Here is a 22,901-nt window from a genome sequence, read left to right as displayed (position 1 = left end):
TTACGGCCACAAAAGCAGGTCATCATCATATGAGAAGGTACAAAGAGCAATGGCAACCTTGCAATTCTCTCTTTAGGGGTGGAACAGCAGGCATATAATCTTACTCATTCATATCTACCTACCTCCCTACCAAACGTCAAATGTGTAACTGATTTGTCCATCTCTGCAGGAAGGGAGTGAGTACAGAACATTTTTCATGATATCTTTTGTTAAAAAAGCAAAGCTTTTGTGGGATTAACACTCTCTTGCAGAATATTTTTTTCATACTGTGTGTGTGTCACAGGATTTGTTTTCCACAGCAACACCAACAAATACTTCAGGAGTAAACATAAAAACTAAAGAAAACACATTTTATGCCTAAACTCACCAAAAAAGCTATGCTTTGACTGAGTTCTCTGAAAGGATTGCTCTTACGTTTCAGGTGACTACGTGCAATGGAATGAACCAAAGAGAGGGATGATCAGACCGGATGATGCTTATCGCCCATCAGAGGAAAAGTTTGATCACAGAACCCACGTCCAGGATGATTACCTTTACAGGGGGCCAGTTGCCACCAAAAGCTTCAAACCTGTCAATCAGGCCCAGGGAAACAAGGATCCCTTTGAGACTGCAACAAATTATAAAGTGGATTATGTGCTGCACCCCCTGGAGAAACCCTATGTCCATAAACGTGAGAAATACAAGGCCAGTGAGGTCCCATTTGATGGCCTCACTACCCACAAAATATCATACAAGGGTCTGGCTGGTCAGCCAGCCAAGCTGGCAAAACCCTGCCAGTCAAGACCTCAGCATGATCTTCCATTTTCTTCTACAACAGAGTTTCAGGAAAAATACAGAACTTGGCCACTGCCTCCATTATTCAGCAAAAAGCCTGCTGTGTATGTTCCTCCTGAGGAGAAAATGGATCTTCACACCACTACTCAGTTGCACTACAAGCACCCTCAYGGCCAGCCAGCCAGGATATGTCGCTCTTTGGTCCAGTTTAAAAAAAATACTGAACCATTTACCAGCTCCTCCACGATGAAGGAGGACTACAAGCCCTGGCAATGCAAGCGAACGAAGCCCATTGTGCCTGCTCCCCAGATGACCTGCCCGTCAGAACCTAGTGACTACTCGACCACCTTTCAAACCCACTTCAGACCCCATCCCCTGTGCATCACGCAGAGCTGCAAGCCTCGCTGGCCCGGGCCTAGGCCTTGGACTCCCCTCGAGGCCAAAACCACCTATGCCACCAGTTACACCCCAAAACGTACGTCTAGATGCCTGGCTTCATACAAGGAACCGCCAGGTTATGTGTTCAAGGGAAGCGATGAAATTGGTCACAAGCTCTTTCTACCGGTTTTCAAGGGTGAGTGCTCAGTGAGTGGGCATTGAAGAGAGAAGAGAGTGGAAGCAGCCCTCTTGAAACGGGATTAAAACCCCAGCACCTCAGCGCTATGGATGATGGCTCGATTTTGTTTGCAACCACCTGAACAATAATTTATTTTATAATTAGAAAGATCTTAAAAATAATCTCTACTGAAGGTGCTGGCTTCTTTTGAATCAGCTGAATAAATAAAAAAAATAGTACTGAAACAGAAGACACATCTAGTTTTTGGTCTGTATTTTTTTTCCCACTTAACTCCTCTTGAATTGAGAGAAATATCTCCTTGATATATTATCAAAGAAATATATTATTATTGGCCATATCAGGAATTCATACTACTTCCACAAAGACAATTTTATCAMAGCCTAACTGGAATTACGTGCCATGAAATTGTAGGTGTAAGTAATCTGATCTTATTAGACCGTTACATCAGACATGTAAAAACCATACGAATTATTGYCTAAGCAATATTCAGGTTTGCACCCTCATTATATTTGGTCCTTTGCTGCCCAGAGCTAGAGCATCAGATGCGAGGCTGTCACCCAAACACGGCATCTTGAGGTGACAAATCACATTGCAGACTGGCTCAGTCTTTGATGGGAAACTCGCTGCAGGATGCAGTCAGGGTACCAGAAAAGCCATGAGATTAAAGCTGTCATGTGCTGCTAAATTTCAGGCAGTGTCTGGAGTTGTGTTAGCTTTTGGATAAGGTGAAATATTGAGTTTCTGACAARAGCTATTCATTCCTGTATCCAGATTGCTTTTCTGCAGGCTTAGAAGTGTTATATTAGCGCTGTGATGCTTGTCAACATTTTAAGTGCATTCTACTTCCTTTAACCTGTCTTAACCATGATGTTAGGCCAGCTGTGGCTGTGTTCTGAGTTTTAGTTAGGTATGGCTGTTGAGTTTGGGGGGAAGAAGGTGATGTTTCCCCCTCGAAATGTCTGTACTTACAGAACAGGTGTAATTCAGTCTCCTGTATAAATACATTGCAATATGTTTCAATGCTTTAAATCATCTGAGATGGAAGTCTGCCATAAACATTCACAAGCTAAAGCCAAACAAATTCCATCCAGAAATATGAATGTTTAACCCTGAGGGCAAGTAACCACTGAAACAATGTCCATAGGGAGTTAATGGTTCTGCATCACTTGGAGGCTTTAAATCAGCTCTAGGGGCGTATATTAAATATATGGTCCAAAACATATGCAACTAAAAACTATGAGCTTGCAGAAGGAAAAACATGGGCAAATCTCTACAGGTCATGCTACACAAAAATGACCAGTATCGCTGTTGGTCCCACATAGACTTCRGAAAATCAAGAATCTAGAAAATATCTGCTCAACTACAGTGAGGCAATGACCTAAGATGTGTTCTGTATTTGTATCTTGAGTATTTATGCATTTAGCATCAAATTTGGACAAAAAAAATATATTTTATTCCACATTTATTGTCATTGAATTCCTGATAGTGTTTATTAGCCTGTAATTCTGTCAGGTCTGCATAGAGATTATATGCAGGAAGCCACCTGGACTTGTGATTATGGGGCAGGAGATCTGCATGGATGAGGAAGGAGCTCCAGGCGATATCAGACAGAATAAAGAAATTTACAGAATGTAGAAAAGGGGACAGGCCACGTGGGAGGAGCAGGGAAGTGTTGCAGGGATGCAACAAAGAAGGCCAAGGCCTGTTAGGAATTGAACCTGCAACGACAGCATGAAAGACTTCAACTACATCAGTGGTAAAAGGAAGACTGGGAAAATGCGGGCCCATTCACGAATGGGCTGTGTGTCCAGCTGAAGACGGAGCAGAGAAGACCTTGTTACTGTATGCTGCCTTTACCTCAGTGCTCAGGAATCCTAGACCCTGGGGACATGAGAGGAAGTCTGGACAAAGGAAGACTTGCCCTTGTTTGATAGAGACAGAGACAGAGACAGAGATAGAGACAGAGATAGAGACAGAGGTAAATTGATAGTGGGGATAGAGATCGATTAGGCAAACCTGACACAAGAAACAGACTAGGGGTAGAGACTGATTAGGCAAACTTGACAATCCAGGAGTCCCAGTGGGATGCACATAGAGGTGCTGAGAGATTTGGCAGATATTGCTCCCAGGCCACTCGCCGTCTYTGAAGGATCCTGGAGAACAGGAAAGGTGCCTGAGCACTGGAAGAAAGCCAGTGTCACGCCAGTCTTAAAAAAGGGCAAGAGGGAGGACACAGGTAACAGTCAGCTTCACCTCCATTCCTGGAAAGATGATGGAGTGTCTCATCCTGGATGTGATGTCCTCCCAGATGTGGAGGACAATAATTGAGGTGATCAGGAGTAGTTAGCATGGATTTACCAAGGGGAAATCAGGCTTAACCAGTCTGATATACTTCTATGATGAGACGACTGACTGGGTRGGTGAGGAGAGAGCAGTGGATGTTTTCTACCTTGTCTTCGGCAAGGCTTTCAATGCTTTATTCCATTTCTTTCTTTCCACCCTCATAGGGAAACTCAGGAAGTGTAGGTAGGTGAGTGGACAGTGAGGTGGATTGAGAACTGCCTGAATGGCAGAACTTTAACAAATGAAGATGAGCAAAATCTAGTTCTTCCTTATGTCTTYGATAGTAATATTTGCCTTTTTCTTAGGAGAAAGGAAAAACAAGCATTGCTTGCCAGAGCAGTTACTGTGCTGGTGTCAGTTACTACAGTCAGTGCCAACAGGCAGCAGCGTGCAGGAGTTGTCCTCCACACTCACTCCACAGAGCTCGCTCAGAGGGAGACCTTCTCCTTCTGTCCCCGAAGACATCAGAGCAAAAGGAGAAGTTGCCAGCCCTGTCTCCAGAGAAAAGCAAAATCTTTATCCATTTCAAGAACCAGAGCTGAATTAAGGAGAAATGCTCAAATCAAATGTTAGAAGGCTACTAACTTCCCTGAAGATCCAAAAGTCACAAAAGTCCAGCCAGCCAGGAGACGTAAAGGACGTAAAGGCCTACAAGTAAAAATACTTAATTTCCATATTCTGAGAGAGAAGGAAAATAAAGCAGCCCTAAGAAAGACAAAGTTAGTCTGGAATAAAGAAGCAGATTATCAGCCAGTTCAGTTTTGAGCTGCATGGGGTCCGCTGTTCAACTGAACCAGACCACCTATGTCTGCAGGTGTCAAGATTATTCTCTTTCTAGGGGATTTACAGCTGGCAACAGGTGAGATGTCAAAAAATCAATATTTTAAATATCTGTGCTCCAGAAATTGAGCAGGCAGCAAATTTGTAAAAGATTTACTGCTACAAACTGTTGAAAGAGTGTAACCCAATGGACAGGGAGAGGAGAGACTTGTCAGCACCTGGAGGATTTCAGAGCCATGAGGAAAGTGTTGAAAGATAAGTGGTACCCATCAGCAAGGACTAGGACATTCATATCTCAGAGGCAATATGAATCTAGAGGCAGAAAGAAGTTGGACACAAAATGTACAAAAATTGAAATGTTTTCTTTATGAGACCAAAAATGAGTTTCCTGAGATGTGGAGGGGATTGCCCTGACATAATCAATGACAAATCAGTTTGAAAAAGCCACCTGGGCTGGAACAGTGAAGAGATGGCATTGAGATAGGAGGCTGTCTTTACAATATCTTTTGAAGTGAAGAGGAATCTGCTTTTCACTGAACAGAGTAGTATTCTTTAAAAAGGTTTTGACTGCATTGTGCTGGTGTCTCTCTTTGCCTCTTTCCTAATTATAAAACATGATTTGATGATTTGTTGAGAAATACTCCTTCAGAGCATCCTGATTCTTTTTTTTCCAGTCCAGCCCTGGATCTGTCTGACAGTTATTTCACAGTGCATTCATCAGGGAAGAAAAAAGGGTAGTTCTTAAAGAGACAAAGATATTTGGTTTTACACTCTCATCCAGCATCCTAGCCCTCTGTTTTCTCTTGCAAAGAACTGCCCCCAGCTGTTAATTTGCAGCCGGGAGAGGCACATTCTTGCAGCATCCTGCCCAGCAGCAGTACGTGGGCTCCAAGACTCAGCTCTGCAAGCCTTGTGAACAGCTGGATTTGATTTGCTGTGATTTGTAGGTAGTGGGTCAGCAGCGAGATTATTTTTTTCTATTTCAGTAATAAAATCACTAGATTGAATGCTGTTAGTTGAAAACTGACTCCATCAGTGTTTCAGTAGGTGAAGTGTTTTAACAAGAATCCATCAACCTCACRGACTATTTATTTAAGCCAGTAATTTCTGTTAAAAAAAACAGAAAAGGATAGCAGGAGCACTCTCCACAGCCTAAACAAAGCTTCTTCTCAACACAACCATTAGGAATTCCCTTACAAGAAAAGAAATGCATCCTGGCTCCTCGCTGGWACATTAAGTTGTTCACGGCTTGTCTAGCGTGATCCTTCCGGGTGGAGTTTTATTTTTGGGCTTTGCCATTGGCCCTGTGGGGTTTGTAAAAGAAGTAGACCCAAACCTAATGCGAGATCTAGACGCAGCAGCCTGTTTCAGGGTGCAAGGGAGGGAGGGAGCAGAGCGTGGTTTCCCATGCCCGTTTCACCCTAACCACATGCGGGTAAGTAAATGCTGACTGCACAGTCATTCACATCCTGCCACTGCCTAAGCAAACAGCATTTATGGGGAGCCAGCAAACCTCCAGTGCTGCCTTCCCCTGCTGCCACGTAAGGCTCCATGCCTTAATTTATGTCTGCATATACTCAAAACATTTATTTGCAAGGGGCTTAAAGGTTTGGGAAAACTCCTTTCTTTTTGTTGTTGTTTTCCATGCTCTTTTCCAACATGTGTGCAGTGTGTTAGCAGGAAGGATGGACAACTGCAACACACATACATGCATACACACACACACACACACACACACACACACATATATCTGTATATAGAGATATGCGTACGTACACACACACAAATGGCATGCAGTCTGTTTGAGGATTTCAGTAATGGGCCCTTGCTACATAAACAAGCTGTAATATCAAACCCATGCCCTTTCACAGGTGTCTGGTTTACTTCCCTCCTCCACCTTGTCTGCATGGGAGTCTCCAGCCCTGGGTTCTCTTCGGAAGGTGAGGCTTATATCCATATATTTCTGATCCTTGAGAGGTTGGCCAACCACTTGGTTTTCTAACTGCCAGGAAAAGGAGCTATTTAGTTTAGTTTTAGCGAGCTAGGAAGGGAAATTGTGGAGCAACTATATGTGGCCTAGGCTGTGGCCTCCAGGCCAGCATTTTGTGGTATCGCAGTTGCTTTTTGCATGTTAAGTGTTGTGCTTGTGCAAGAGCAGCTTTGCTGACCTGCAGCTTCATGTGGAGTGGCATTGGCTGCCAGAGATACTTGCTTTACAGCAGGTGTGGAAGGGACAGGATCGGATGGAGTTTCTCCTTGAGGAGAGGCTGCCGCAGTAATGTTTTGTCAGTGCATCAGAGTCTTATGAGTAACCCATTCTCTGATTGCTTTTGTGGTTATATGTGATGGCTTTGGCAACAAATATTTCAACTTCCACACTTTCCCTCATTAATTTATGATGTCATCTATGTTGCACTTCAGTGACAGGGTAGAGGCTTCACCTTCAGGATCTAAAAACAGTATTTAGGATCTGCTGATTTTTTTTTGTTTCATTTTTTTTTTTTAAATAATGAGAAGCCATTTCATGTTGTGCTAACCTTGTTTGTTTGGGCACAATACTCTTGTTATAAAAGCATGATTCAAAGTACAAGTTTAATTCAAAGGCACTCATGCTTGGCCCCCATTTGCTTTTCAGAATGACAGATGGAAAATAAAATGCACTGTTTTGTCAATGGCTCTAAGTACTATTTCCCTAAATTGTTAAATGACTGCAGATTAATTGGCCATATCTCTCTGAAAAGTCAAGGGAGGACAAAAGTAATTACCACAGTAAGGACAAGATTTGGAGAACTTGGCTTTTTCCATCCAATGCTTAAAACTTATGGGTTATGGGTAATCTTATGGGTTATGTATTGAAATGCATTAGTAGGAATTTTATTTCAAAATTGAAATGACTACATAAAACTCTTGAATTTGATTCCGATCAGCTGCAACAATTTGCTTGGAGATACTGAGGAGGTGTGTAGGTGAAAATGACAATAAAACACTGTCATTCTAGAGTGAAAAATGTGTCAGAGCAATAGGAAAAAGACAGCTGACTGTTCCTGCCTGCCTTGTTTTTGCAAATAGAAGTATTTAACTTTTTTAAAAAAATTTCTACCAATAAAAGCTCTATTTGGCAGTTAATARTTAATATTACTGTTAAACACACATATACGTCCAAAAAGGAGGATGAAGAAAAAGATTAAATCTGTGATTCCCAAGTTGTTGTCTGCAGATGACATTCAGAGCTGTATAAAGCATTAGTAAATAGGAGCTACCCATCTATACATAATGCCAGTCTGTGAGGAAATTTAATATTCGTAACTCTGAATGAACTAGAACTCTTTGAAATCCCAGGTAAGAATAATCTGTGACTCACCGAGAGCTAGCACTAGGAGCTTAAGCGGACTTCTGTGATCCCAGAAATCCAGGAAGAGTTAGCACCTGCTTCTCCTGTTTTCAGAGAGGTGTCAATCAACCTATGCTGATGCACAGAATAAGCATATGTATTTTGAAATAGTTTTTGGGCACAAAAGGTTTTTTTCTTTTTTTTTGATAGGATAACTTGCAAAGAAGATCCATAGAAACATCTTTAGTAATAATATTGATATGGTGAGGTATATCTTCATAGAGCACATCTTTATTCACTAGATTATTCTTCACTAATAATGTTACAACTGCAGGGGCAGGGAAACCTGTTGCTAAAAAGACATGAAAAAGGGACTTTTTAAAATGGGAATGCCGTCAAGGCCTGACTTTTTCAGTATTACCTTTACCACTTACAGAACTTGCTTAGAAGCTGAAATAAAGAAAACACTCAAGAGCTCTGTGGCTAAAGGCAAAGCCAGGATTCATGTATTGATAATGCCTATAGACTGGGAAAGAGGCCCAATACATTGTAAAAACAAGTAGAAACATCAGACCAGAAAGAAAAATCAGACATGCAGTGCAAGAAKGGGGTACAGCTGATTAGCAACTGTGCTAGAAATGCATGAAGTGGCTATGTCAAAATGAGAGGCCAGTGCAAGCAGAAAGGTTGTTCTGAGAGGTGGCTGAAAAACATCTAAGGTTATTTTTTGTGTTCTTGGTGCTTCTTTTGGAGTTGGAGTTTGTGCGACCAAAACAGAGGGAATGCAGCCAAATCACAGAAAGAAGGGAAGACTCAGAAGGGAAGATGTATGAGAAAAGCCAAAGGGATGAGTTGATACAGATGACAAAACAGAAGACTAAAGACTGGACAGGGAGAGGGAAAGAGAAGAGGTCTTATAACACACAAAAGGCAGAAGAAGAATGAACATGTGTTTGCTGTCTACCTACAAAAAAGAAAACTTTTTTTTTTTTTAAAGCTTACATTATAGTCCATATGATTTAGGTCATAGTGTAGGAAGAAAATTCCAGCTAAAGGTTACCTTGGAAAACTCTGCTTATAGCTTCTATGGAAGAGCTATAGCTCTGTTTTTAGGAGCAGAGTAAACATAAATGTCTGGAATAGCTTAACTGTGCTTACCTTGCCACATAGCACAGGGCTGGATTGAATGTCCTGTTGGGAACCTTTCAGCCCTGTGTTTCTGGGATTGTTATGCAACTGTTTAGAAGCACTTTTCTTCSTTAAAGAAAATTAGTAGGGAAAACAGAACTAGAAATTTGCTTTGATGTCTTTTTAAGGCTCTTTGCCTTGAGTGATAACTACAGCCATATGCATAAAGAGAGAATAGTTATTCTCTTGGAAACCTAGGTTGATCTGTTGTTTATAGCAATGTCAGCTTTCCTACTTGCATTACTCAAAAAGAATAACAGAATTCCCACTATTTGGGTACAGCAGTTGGCCAGGTTTGGGGCTTCTGTTTTGCCGGCATTCCTCTGTGTGTGCTTGTGTCTGCAAGGTGTTCTTCAACTGCTATATCAGTGGTTAGGAAGTACAGGTAGAAACATCACACTAGGCAAGAAAAACACTGTCTACTTTTAAAAGTGACATACCGTTTATCTGAAAAGGGCTAGAGCAGAACCAGCTGATTTTTCAAAAGTCGATTTAGTCTTTGTTAAGAGTAAATGCATTTACCTGATTCATGCTTTGACTCTAACTCTGATCATGTCTATGATTTCCTCCAAGAACATACCTGATCCTTCAAAGGTTGCAAACTCCTTTAAGGAAGGCAGTGGAGACCTTCCAAAAAAACCCCACTGAAGTAACAGGGACTGCTTCCTTACAGAGGAGACTGCGCAGAGTCACAGTAGGTCTCTAGATGGAAAAAAAGGTATATACTTTTACTAAGCCTATGGTGCTAGGTCCAGCAGGGATTGCTTTACACTTCTACATGAGCAATTTAGCCTAGATAATAATAATAATAATGATAAAGAAAAGCTAATGAAGCATTAAAACAGATCTCCAAGTCAGGGTGCGGAATCTCAATGTCTGGAGACTTTTAAAAAACAAACTGTGAGCACCTTGGGCATTTTATGTAACAGACGTCTGCAGCTAATGTAATACGGAATAAAGCACAAACTTTACTATTTCAGTTGGCTTTTGTTTCTAAGATTAACAAAGAACACATCAGACTGCAGTAGTTAAATAAATAAGCTGCATTATCTATACAAAAAACTATAAAAATACAGTTTTTGGTTTGTATTTTTTAGTTAAGGAAAGCCTCCTTCTGTTTAATAGTCAGTAATTCTTACCTTTGTGAGATACTGCCAAGTCACAAATCACAGGGCAAACACATGAAATTACATTCATACTCTGCAAGGGCTACAGTGGCCCCTCTAGATCTGGTCCTTCAGGTTCATCCTAGGCACAGTTAAACTGCTAATAATTCAACATGTGATCATCTGATTATGTCTTCCTATTAAACAAATGTAAGTACTTCCCCATACTCCTTTTTGTTAACTACTGTACTGGAGACATCCACCACATTATTATTAACAAATTTGTCCTTCATTCCATGCATAACTATCATTTCACAAATTAAAAACACCTTCTTTCCCTCCCTCCCCCCTCATGTTATAGTTTACAAAGCAGTCTGTACACAGTGAAACATATCCCCAGTTAAATGCAAGTGCTATTAGAAATAAGAGAAATACACTATTACCATTGATTTTAGATGAACAAAACTCTGGGGAGATTAACCCACTCCCCAAATAGTTTTATCTGGACAGCATAATGTACACTTATTAATATTGCACTTTTTATACAAGAAATCCTAATAAATATACACAAAAGATATACTTCACATACATAGAAAGACATTCTTTTTTTTTAAATAAAAAGTTACACTGGTGCTTAGCAACACTATTTCTTGAAGACCCATTTGTAGCAAGTGTTCACTGCCAGATGTGTTTTCGAGTAGCCAAATTAAGAGCAGTTTAATGTCATTAACCTGACACTGACATCAAAAGAGGACTTTCAGGTCTGCTGAGAAATCAACCTCGTGGAAGCTGTAACACAGCAATGCCCTAACATTGTTTTACTCGCACACCACAAGGGATCAGCCCTACTGGGAGTGACAGGAAAGGCACAGCCAAGCCTTTAATTTGGAGATGGTTTTGAGACCAAAACCCATATCCAGAGAGCTCTCATTTAAATCTTCATGATGCTCAAGCCCCAGTCTTTCAAATCTTTTTAAATTTTAAGATCCTATTCTGAAATAGGATGGCTTTCCCTAAGAAGGGAGAGCCCAGGAACTAAAAGGGTGAAACTGTCTGAGGAACACAGATTATCTGGGATGAAGACTCACACTCAGCATGAAAAATGATACAGTGGGAGTGATGTGACAGTCCCACTTCTTGGATCACCTCTGCAGGATATTTTGTTGAGGGAGACAGGCAGAGAACAGTGATTTTCTTAAAATCCACTGGCATCAGTCCTTTGGGATCCATTCTCATTCCACCTAGTAGGGATAACCCAAGCAAAACATAAACTGTCTCTTTTCCACTGCTTAACTGAAAGGCTTGGCTGTCATGAGAGAAAAACTCCAATTAGCAGGACAGGAAAGAACAGTTCCCTAAATTCCTTGCTGTGCCCCAGGTCTGAAAGCCCCAAGCCCTGGCAAGCAGTACCGCTCTCCACTCCAAGAGTGGTAGTCAGATGCACTGTGCTTAGCAGCTTCTCCTACCACAAAATACCACAAACATTTACTATTTTCCTGCTCGTGCTCTGTGCAGGACAGTATTTGCAGGTTTGCATTACAGCCTGCCAATAGCAAATAATCCTTTCTTTTCTCCTGAACAAAACTTTTTTTTTTTTTTCTTTCTTTAAAACTCTCTTTTATGCTGGAGGCTGCTCCTTCCCAACTCTTACATCCTCCCCCACCCAACCCTCAATGAACTTTCTCACATCAATTTTAAATCCATTTGCATTACACAGCAGTGTTCAACTTCCTCAGACACAAGATGCCAGGTCCTCAAAATTACTTACAGGGTCTCCCATTGAAACCATACAAAGGCCAGGATGAGAGGGAAAGAGAGAGGAATCCAAAAGTAGATGCAACAAGTAGATTTATAAAGCAAAATCATATGCTTATATCCCCAAACACTATGATAAATGAAGTATTTGCAAACTGCACAGCTGAACGTTTACTTCAGTCTTTTTTCCTCCAATACTCCAAGATCTGTCAAGCTGTTTGATTCTTTGATTCACGTTGCAGTAGTCTGGTGTGATGCTGGCTTGTGACTCAGGGCTGCTTCGCCATCCCTCTCCAGGCATGAACATGGTTTCAGAGACAKCTCCAGTCTTCTCAGACCCATCCTGCTGGCGACACGGGACTCATCTACTCTTCCTGATCTACAACCATGACTGTATTTTGCTACATTCTGTCTCCCAGATTTATAGATGGGAAACTTGTCAAGTCCCTTTATAACAATGACTTTGTAAAATGTTTTTCTTTCTTTTTTTTAGGGAAATAAATAAATAAAATGAAAAAAAAAAAAAAGAATTCCATCCCCTTTGTATTTTCTTATAAAAGTCCTTGCCACAGTGAAGCAAAGGCTTTGATCCCCTTCTTCCCCCATTTCCATTTCTTTCATCTTCAAGCTTTTCCACAAGTCCCACAGCAACGTGACTTGAACTGGGTGAGCTGGCAGAGCTTAAGCTGCTTCACTTTCTCACAGTATCTCGTGGTGTCTCTGCACTCCACTGATAAGAGGGAAACAAAAAGAAGAAACGGGAGTGAAGCAGTGAATGAAAGATTTCCTACCTCAGAACACTTTGCGACACGTTCAGGAGGAAACCAAGATAACTTGGTGTCACGGGGTGTCCCCATGAGCCTGGCCAYTGCAAATACCAGGTGGAGAGCCTGGAGAACAGCGTGACCAGCCTTTGCTTCCAGAGCACGAGGCTCCCACTGCGCTTCAGCTCTCCTTGCAGCTTGTCACCTACCCTCATTTGGGGGAAGCAGCCACTTTGCTGCAAAGAGTTTCATCCTCTTCCTTGATGTTTTTAAATTGAAGATGAAGAGTAAATAAAACTGGAAACTTATTTAAAAGAGTGGATCAAATGCACTTTGTCACGGCTTGTGCATTTTCACARAGATGATGCATGGGAATGCCATCCCATCTGACCAGATTTTGTGTTGGGCTTTTCACAAGTATGCTACAGATGTATGGGTGAAGATGTTAAAATAGTTCAAGGTACATCTGAGATTCTTTAGGCTTTTAGGTCCCTGGTACTATTCAGACAACTTCTGAGTCCACAACCCCCTCCTACTGTTGAAATCCTGTCTGGAAAACTGTTTAGCAAGTCTGCAAGTCCTCACATGTGTTGTACTCTCAGACAATTGCACTTTTCATACTAAGGCATGAGAGTTTTTTTCTCCCCCATCTTCACCCCAGAGTAGTTGTACAACTCTTTCCCCTACTATCCATGTCAACTGTTCTCTTCACTAGATGTAGGACCCTTTTATGTAGCAGGAAGCAGCAAGAAGATCTTGTTTGGTGCATTTAAACATCCTCGGTTCCTTCCATTTTCCTTAAGGGACCTCAGTCTTCGCTCAGTGGACCTACTGAGTCCTCATTCTGCTCTAGAGAGTGGGACCATCAGAGAACTGTGGCCAAGTGCAGACAGGTTCCAACTAGATCCCAGCCCATGTGAAGACTGCACTGGAGCTGCTTTGCACACTAGAGGGTAGGACTTGTCCTTTAAAATGGGAGCTACAGCAGATGAAGAGATGGTGGTTGACACTTGTGCTGCCTGATGTTCCCTAGGCAGAAGCTGATGTGCCAGTGCTTGGCACACACAAGGTTCATCTGTTCTGCCCTATTTCTAGTCTACTATTAATTGCTGGCCCAATTAACTATTTAGCAACTGAGAGCAACCTCCACTCCAGGAATTCAAGGCACTGATTTGCTAATTGGGTTTAGACTTATCTGATTTCATCTTCAGCCAACAGAGAGTTGATGACTCATGCTTTAGTTTCTGTGAGTGTCACTGATAGAAAGTTAAGACTGCACCAGCTGTTCTTCATCCTGTTGCAGGATGCAACAGGATGTTGCAGCTGCAGCTCCGGGTCTCAGAAAATGCCAGTGTCACCAAGCAGCAGCGGGTGCCGCTGGCTGCAGGAACGCTGCGCTTGGGACATGGGCTCTGCACATCATCAGGCCCCAGAAGGGTGAGCACAGCATCTCCCCAAGGCAYTCTGCTCCCTCCCAACCCTCCTCCCGGGCACGTACTGCTCTCGCAGGGCGTGACGTTGCAGCGCTGCCAGTTGGCAGGCCGGGGTCTCCAGGAGCAGTAGTGCTCCAGCACGGGCTGGTTGGTGTGGATGTGCACACACTCCACRCGCCGTGACTGGAAGCCGTAGCTGCCGCACGTCGCCGTGCACACCGTCCACAGGCTGACCCGCCAGTGCACGCCGCACACCTCGGTCCAGCAGTTCTGTGTGCTTAGGGGCCTGCAGGAAGAGAGGGAAGAGGGGATCAGGATCACGCAGGCAAAGGCAACCTGGTCCAGGCAACACGCAAACACCAGGCACTGCAAGCCTTGCATAGCCAAAGGGAGCAGCACTTGGGCCACATCCTCACTGGCCCCAAGCTGAGGAAATGTCAGTTCTGTTACTGAACTTGAGCACCAGACTCTCCACTGGTGTAAAGTAGTAAAGACCTAGTGGAGTAACATCACCACTTGAAACACTTGAGGAGGTGGCCCAAACAAGTGCTTAGCTATCGTATGCTGCACAAAGGTTCACTGAAGATGTATGTGTGAAGCAGGCCAGCAAACCCAGCACAACTCTGTTACTTCTTAATGGCTTGACAAACAGGGGAAGAAGAGCCAACAGCCAGAAAACCTCCTTTTCAACAGTCTCAGAGAAGACACASAAGGCACAGTTGGTTCCTACTTAAATACCACAAAGATAATGAAAAAATATGGCTGAATATAATGAAAAAAGCCTATCATATTAATTTCTAGTCATGATTAGGATATAAATGTCTCATATAAAGTAACCGTATCTTTAATAACATTAACAATGGGATTTATTTGCAGGAGGAGTATGTTACGCATTGCAGTTATAACTGCAGCCCATATTTAAGTGAGATGGTAGCCTTTTAAGATGGTGTTTGACATCACTAGAAGAATTTCTAATTGTCAGTCCATCCATTTCTATTCTACCACTTGTACGAATGTATACTGAAAATCTGGGCCTACATTTGGTGAGATTTATACAATGAAACCAGCCCGGGTACAGCATGCCTTCTCTGTTACACAGAAAAAAACCCAAAGATATCAAGTAGCTCTGTCCATTCAAAATATCTGCAAAGTATGGAGGTTTTCAGTCATAAGGGATTTATATCCTACCTTGACAAGGCACTGCACTGATCAGAAGACACCAAAGTCCCATCTTTGGTCTGGCAAAATATCTGCCTGTGTTGTACAGCCAGTCGAGGTCCAATGCAAGGCCCATTACACTRTGAACACAGATGAAAAGTACTTAAGAGGAAAGAAGGAAAGACATATTCCCTTTTTTTAAGGTAGCTGATGAGGCGGAAAGCACACTGCTGTGCAATGATCATGAAGTTTTCAGGTCCTTCCTGCAGCTCTGCAGGCTTTGGGGGTTGTACACAACCATCCTGTGTCCTACCTGGCCTTTCCCCATTAGTATCAAAATTACATTTCTGTAATAGCTCTTTAGATTCTGTAACAGCTCTTTAGATTCAGTCCCTTCTCCTCTTCAATAGCTCAATCTTAAATACRTCTGCTAAAGCAAAACATAAAATCCTCCCACGTCATTAACCAAGACCCCAAGTCCATACAGGAAATCTCAGTAACTTCCTTTTACTATGCATATTGCACCTTGCACTATCACCATTCCTGAGAAACAGTTAATAACCAAGAACATATTTAACCAATACCCAATATTATCCTCAATTTAATAATTTTAAAAATTGCAGGACAAAAAATGAAAGCAGCAAGCATAACAAACATAATAGATCTGCAATCTTATTCCAATATTGAAGTTATCCTAACATATGAAAGTGTGTCAGCTACATGCTTGTTGTTAAACTTTCTGCTCCTCTCCTTAGATAAAGTAATAATAAACAGAAGGTAGAGAGAATGTGACTCTGTGTCTGTGTGTGTTTTTCTTTTTAATCAAACACCTGTGGAAAACTGGCGTTAGGTATATGGAAAAGAAGGGAAAGGAAAGGGATTAACTATGAAGGGTGGAGAGGAGATCATGTGTTTATTTATTTGTTCTCTGGGAAAGTTAAGCACTAAACTTGTGCAATATAGACCTCAGTGAATCCTATGTCACTCCTTAGCATGTCATTGATACCCTGCCAGCAATCTGTTCCTAACTCTAATTTAATAATCGTCTTGTGACTTGGAGGCTGAGCTGCAGAGACTCACATGGAACTTGATTTTTTAAAAAACAGGTAGAAGAAATATTCTATTATTGTAACTCACAAATGTCAGGTACAACAAATAGATTTAGACTACTTTGATCATCTTAGCCAGGCATTGCTGTCATTGGGAACTATAAAGCCTGCAAAGAACTACAAAGCAGGGGTAAGGCATTTTGAGAGGATAACCAGTCCTTACCTGGAACTCCAAAGTGAGTAAAAATAGGGCAATGTGCTTTTTTCATTCAAAGAAATGTTCTATGCTTTACACATAAGAGTAAAAAGACAACCCTATCTATCCTTAAAAGAGAAATTTCCAAAATACACAGGCAGGAGTTTAATGATGTTGTTTCCAACACCAGTTGGCTTTCAGCTTTCTATTCTGCATTTTGTCATATAACTAACCAAGAAAGTTTCTACTTTATGAGGTTTTCAGACAACATCAGAAACTTTGTAAAACTGTATTGCTGCCGTACTATCACAACCACACAACTGAAACACACTAACCAGGTGGTAATAGGAATAGTTGACTTAGAGAAGAATGTTTCCCATGCACGTCACTTTTTAATGTAATGAGAAGCTGAAAGAATAAATCTTTCCAGTGAGGACAATATTCTGGTCTGTAAAGTAGGTCCTGTTTATACAGGACCCTCTTCCTTTTCTAAGGAATACATAAGAACCTCAGTACTCAACGATCATTAGTACAYCAAATACGATGCTGACAGAGATGAGGAAACAAAGTGCCTCTTCAAAAGCCTGTACACTACAAAGTAAATATGCCAAGGAGCAAAATTACACCTCGCATCTCCCATCCCACACTACAAAGTTCTTGTAGAATCATAGAATGCTTAAGGTTGGAAGCGACCTCTGGAGATCATCTAGTCYAACCCGCTGCTCCAGCAGGGACACCCAGAGCACGGGGCACAGGGCGGCATCCAGGTGGATTTGGAAGATCTCCAGAGAAGGAGACTCCACAACCTCCCTGGGCAGCCTGTGCCAGGGCTCTGTCACCCTCACTGTTAGGATTTTTTTCCTTAAGTTCCTATGGAACTTTTGGTGCCTTTGTTTGTGGCCGTTTCCTCTAGTCCCATCAGTGGCCACCACTGAAAAGAGGCCGGCCCCTCCTCCTCACTGCCTCCCTTGAGGTATTTATACACGCTGATCAGGTCCCCCCTCAGCCTCCTCTTCTCCAGGCTGAACAGGCCCAGCTCCCTCAGCCTTTGCTCACAGGGCAGATGTTCCAGGCCCCTGATCATCCTCGTAGCCCTGCGCTGGACTCTCTCCAGCAGCTCCACATCCCTCTTCTACTGGGGAGCCCAGAACTGGACACAGTCTCCAGATGTGGCCTCACCAGGGCTGTGTATAGGGGGACGATCCCCTGCCTCGACCTGCTGGAGAGGCTCTTCTTAATGCACCCCAGGATCTCCCTGACATTCTTGACCACCAGTGYACTGATGCCTAATGGTCAATTTGTTGTCCACCATGATATGCAGGTCCCTCCCTGCAGAGCTGCTCTCCAGAAGGTCAGTCCCCAGCCTGTCCTGGTATCTGGGGTTATTCCTCCCCAAGTGCAGGACCCTGCACTTGTCCTTGTTGAACTTCATGAGGTTTCTCACCGCCCAGTCCTCCAGTCTGTCCAGGTCCCTCTGGAAGGCAGCACAGCCCTCAGGGCTATCAGCTACTCCTCCCAGTTTGGTATCATGAGCAAACTTGCTGAGGGGGCAACTCCGTCCCTTTATCCAGGTTGTTGATGAATAAATGAACAGGACTGGACCGAGGACCGACCCCTGGGGGACACCGCTAACTACAGGCCTCCAGCTGGACTCTGCACTGCTGATCACAACCCTCTGAGCTCTGCCCTGCAGCCAGTTCTCAATCCACCTCACCGTCCACTCATGTATGCCAAACCTCCAGAGCTTGCCCAGGTGAATGCTGTGAGGGATGGTGTCAAAGCTTGCTCAAATCCAGATAGATGATATCCACCACTTTGCCCTCATCTTTACAGCCAGTCATTCCATTGTAGAAGGCTAACAGGTTAGTCAAGCATGATTTCCCCTTGGTGAATTCATGCTGACTATTTCTGAGCACCTTCTTGTCCTACATATGCTTGGAGACATCATCCAGGATAATCTGTTCCATCACTTCCCTGGGGATGGAGAAGGGTCATTGGACTGCCTGCTTGCTCCTTACCTGACCCCAAGAGGAGGCCACCCACTCAACACAGGGCTGCCTGTTGCAGTTTTGAGTATCCACAGGATGTTTGGATCCCTGGGCACAAGCATCATTTGACATTGGGACAGAATTGCCTTTAGCCGTCAGTCGCTGACACGTCACTCGACGAGTCTGGATGCCTCCACCACAGCTCCGCGTGCAAGAAGACCATGATGTTACCATCCATCTATTGAAGAAAGTCAAAGCAATCAGTGACCAGAAACATATTTCAAAGGCAACAACTGCAGGAACATCAGTGTCAACAGAACTTTAGAGACTGGACTGAAGAAAGCCAACCACGGCTTGGTTCATTTTAGATGCAATCTTCGAGGATGGTGAGGGCCTCTTCCTCCCACAGTAATAACTTAAAATTGACCTCAGGAGAGGAAAGAATGTTTTTCTTTTAAGAATATCTTTCAAGGTCCTTTGGGCCTAGAATTTACTTTATTTTTGCATTTCTGTATTATTTCATTTCTGTATTTCTGTATTTCTGTATTTTTTTAAAGTTTGGTAAATAGTTCTAGCTCTGATACTAGGGCATGGCAGCTTATACAGCACTGTGCCATAGAGTCCACAGCCACAGGCTGCATTCACAGCTCCAGCAAAGACTAGCTTGTGTCTACTCCTTCATGGAGAATCCTTTCCTTGTAAAGACACTGGAGTAGCCCACAATCCACTTTGAATTTGCTGTTGAGAACTTACTGCTTTCCCTAGCCCTTTATGATATCTCTTTATAATCTGTGATAATCCAGCCTAAGGGCTGCTCAGGGACAGGGTTGGTGCAGTTAGTGCAAGACAGAGGACATTTTTTTTTCTTTCCTCTTGAGCTGGATGGTTCAATCAACAGTTGAGGTTGACACTTGCATCAATAAATGCTAGGGCTGATAAAAAAACAACAAAGAGTCTAACTAGTTAAAAAGCTGTAACAACAGAAAATGATAGCCTAAGTTCCTAACAAGTTGTACAATGAGTGACAACATATTTTGTATGTTTAAGGATCATTAGCCTTCTTCCCTTGTATAAAGAAAAGAGMCAGGATCTCCTGCTACAATATGCTACCAGTTATTGCTGGCTGCTAAGCTTCTCTGTGTAAGAAGCAAAACCCTGGAGAGCCACCATCTGTGGCTGTATTCATACACGCAGGCTGTCAGCAGCAGTGAGGCCTGACAGTGCAAAATTTAGGTCTGCACATGGGAAGARGCCAATATGCTCCTGAGAGAAAGCCCTTTCCAACACAGTGGTGAAACATTCATACAGCTGAGTCTAAGTAAGAGGTATTTGTAGGAATGGGAGAAAGGCAAGTGATTAGTAGTTTCCTGAAGAAATTTATGGTCCAGCAGTTTGCTCCATTAAGTTTCAGTGCTCTGTGGGATTTATGAAAATAATGCCTCTCGTGTCCTTGCAGTCATGACTACCTCACAAAATACAGTATAGGTATTCTCCAGTCTCATGAAGAGGTATCCACAATCATTCAGTAGTGTTCTGCAGATGATTAACTCTCACGATCATAGAAACATGCATGTCAACAAACACACTCCTGACATGAAAAGTAAAAATATTGCTATGTTTTTCATGAAATTTTCATGAAATTTATCTACTAGTTGTCCAGCTCTGCTCTGCCTTTCAATCAACTTTTATTTCCAAGCATACACCTCAGCAGTTTCTCAGTAGCTGAGAGAGGATTGTGGGTTGCATTACAGTTCAGGAAAGGCATAAAAAGACATAAATCATTCCCATGGAAATTCTGCCATCTCCAAGTCAAACTAGTGTTAATGAGCATGTTTCATATTTCATTCACTCAGCTGGCAACTCAGAAAATATATGCTTGAAAAGACAGACAGGGTATATTATTGAAGGTTATTAAACCAAACCTTGCCTTATACCCAAGACACATCCCAAGTGGTAAATCTGGCTTCTTTATTCTCAACAGGTTGCTTAGAACCATTACTCACACCAGATTAGATCCTATTTTTTTTTAATATAGGGATGCGACTTCAGATTTGCTCTGCTTGAGAGAAGTTGGATTAAATTTCTGCTGAGATCCTGATGATTTTGCAAATGCCTACATACTGAACCAYAGTGTATGCACAAAGGAAATAGACTGCAGGGGGACAAAGTAGCAAAAACATAGGATATGGAAAGCTCTTAAATACATCTCAGCTGAGGAGTCACAGAACTAGAGCATATTTGACATGGTGTGGTATAGAACTACATTGAGTACCTGCAGAGATACTTAGGTCAAAGTCTCTTTTGCAATAAAAGTGTGCAAAGGAGGAAAGCATTGTGTCTAGGAAGGAAGGAAGGAAGGAAGACAAGGAAGGAAGAACTTTAGTGTAGACTAGAAGTCTTGTAAGCTGTCCTGATACAAGTGTATTTAACTGAAAGTGTATTTAACTTAAGACAGGATACATGATATTATGATACAATCCCTAGAAAACAGCAAGCTACCAAATTGTAGGAGGTGGTTGAGCTCAGTTTGACCTCCTTCACCCTGGATCCAGGGATATGTGCATATGAGAAAGCTCAACTCAAGTAAGTGTTTGAGACTATACATGGAGATGATATCTTGCTAGGTTGCTGTCTCTTGTCTCTGAAAAGTTGTGGTGTTCAAGTAGAATCTGGGGACAGGTTTTGCTTTGAATCAAGTTATTGATCTACATCTTTTCAATGAGTAGTATCAGTTGGTGTGGAAAGTGCTTTGCAGTATTGATGTGCTATATTTTTGTACTGTATTTTGACTAAACATGAAACAAAGCTGGAAGTCAATATTCAAATGCACTGGTCTGCCAAAAAGATTTTGGCTCTCAGTTCTCATTTGAAATTTAGCTGACTTTGTCTTTGTCTTTTGTCTGACTTTGTCTTGACTTTGACTTATTACACCTTTTTGTTCTCTTAAAAATGAACCATAACATTTTTAACACAGAGCTCAAAGGAAAATGGTGTTAGTTTAAGCCATTATGTCTTTTTGAGTGACTCACAGAGGATCTATGGTAGTATGCCATCTGCCTTACTGTTCCTAAACAGAGTCCACATCTACGATGATTTGTTCCCTATGGCCCAGATTATTACAATTGAGGGTGAATTTCCTCTGCTCACTTTGCAATCATCTCTACTGTTTGTGGACTGTATTAAAGTTACATCAAGAAAACACAGATATCAGGTTGGTGGTTTCTCTGTAGTGAGTAATTGCCCTATGTGGGCCTGAAAGTCTGCTAGTATTTAATAAAGCAGAGGGGTATCAATTTCTTTTACTTCTCATTTTCTATTTAAAATAATACATGAAAGCTCCAACTAGGATGAATCTTTCCTTTTATGAAGTGAGCAACAAGCAGAAGGTACTGTCACTCCCCCAAGTAATCTAAACTCACAGTGAAGATAATCACAGTTTAAACACATAGTGAACTTTGAAATAGAGACAAAAATTGAGTTCCCTGGCTCATCATAAAGATTGAAAAGCATTCTTGGCTGTTAATACTATTTGGGAAGAACTGAAAAACACTATTAAGTTGTGAACTTTGCTTAGGCAGCTCCTCCGTGCTCTTAATTGTTTTAGAAGTAGACATACTTTCTGTGATGTACTATGTATGTATTCTAAAAATCTCAATACAAACTCTGATCTCTCTAGGTTAAACATCCATAAGCTGTCTTTTAGTCATATTTTTTCCCCAAATGACATGAGAGAGGCTGTGACAGCATGCTGTTCAGCACCAAGAAACACTGAAGGCACCTTACAGGCACGTAAGGCATCTCAATGTATGGACAAACCGTGAAGGGCAGTCTCTCCTGTTACAGGGGATGGGCTGGAGCACTGGCTTGGGCCTCTCCTTGCAGTGTGAAGCGTTGACTTCGGTCCCGTCCAGCAGGCACCTCAGCTGGGGCAGCTGCACCCCTTTATGGCCGCAGGACGCCGAACAAGCCGTCAGCTTGTCYGCTGACCACTGGTATTCTGCCAGGAAGCAAAGGAGAGCCATGTGAACACACAGCAACAGCCAGCACTCAAAGACACTCAACAGCAGGACTCAGTGCCCCAAGTGCAGGGGAAGTGGTTATGCCTAAAACGTATCACGTGGGGGACAAAGAATGAATGAAATTATTGCTTACATAGGCCTTTGACTGTCTTTGGTATAATAAGCCCCATTCTTGGGGCCTAAAGAGTATTAGAGAAGGCCTGATAYGGTCATTACAGTCATTAAGGCATATACAGTGATGCAGGGTGCTGCAAATCCCTGCATTTATAGACATTTAATTGGGTGATGCATGTAGCCTATGTGTCTATCACACCACTGTGAGTGTGAAGCTGTTGGACATAGAACAGTCCAARCCAGCCTTGTGTTGATATGTGTGTTGCACTTATCTCTAATGGAAAAGCCTAGTAACACTTAAGTGAAAGTAACTGTCTTTTCAAACA

General features: G+C 42.3%; 2 protein-coding genes across 2 annotated transcripts in view; one reads left to right on the top strand and one right to left on the bottom strand.

The window, feature by feature from the left end:
• SAXO1 (stabilizer of axonemal microtubules 1) overlaps positions 1-1,374 on the top strand; it is a 30,428-nt gene extending 29,054 nt beyond the window's left edge. The window contains exon 4 of the mRNA XM_026044048.1: positions 422-1,374. Coding sequence (XP_025899833.1) covers positions 422-1,374 — 953 coding nt within the window. The remainder of the gene's footprint in view (positions 1-421) is intronic.
• Positions 1,375-12,345: 10,971 nt separating this feature from the next.
• ADAMTSL1 (ADAMTS like 1) overlaps positions 12,346-22,901 on the bottom strand; it is a 388,396-nt gene continuing 377,840 nt past the window's right edge. The window contains exons 26-30 of the mRNA XM_026044037.1: positions 22,259-22,439; positions 18,473-18,680; positions 15,240-15,349; positions 14,117-14,337; positions 12,346-12,584 (exon numbers count right to left, since the gene is read on the bottom strand). Of these exons, the coding sequence (XP_025899822.1) occupies positions 12,478-12,584; positions 14,117-14,337; positions 15,240-15,349; positions 18,473-18,680; positions 22,259-22,439 (827 nt within the window). The 3' untranslated portion in view covers positions 12,346-12,477. The remainder of the gene's footprint in view (positions 12,585-14,116; positions 14,338-15,239; positions 15,350-18,472; positions 18,681-22,258; positions 22,440-22,901) is intronic.

The sequence above is a fragment of the Nothoprocta perdicaria genome, unplaced genomic scaffold (genome assembly GCF_003342845.1).
Source record: "Nothoprocta perdicaria isolate Ctin4 unplaced genomic scaffold, notPer1 scaffold_104, whole genome shotgun sequence".
In the NCBI taxonomy this organism is placed as follows: Eukaryota; Metazoa; Chordata; class Aves; order Tinamiformes; family Tinamidae; genus Nothoprocta; species Nothoprocta perdicaria.
Note: the sequence above shows the minus strand (reverse complement) of the source record. Positions and strands in the feature narration are given on the sequence as shown.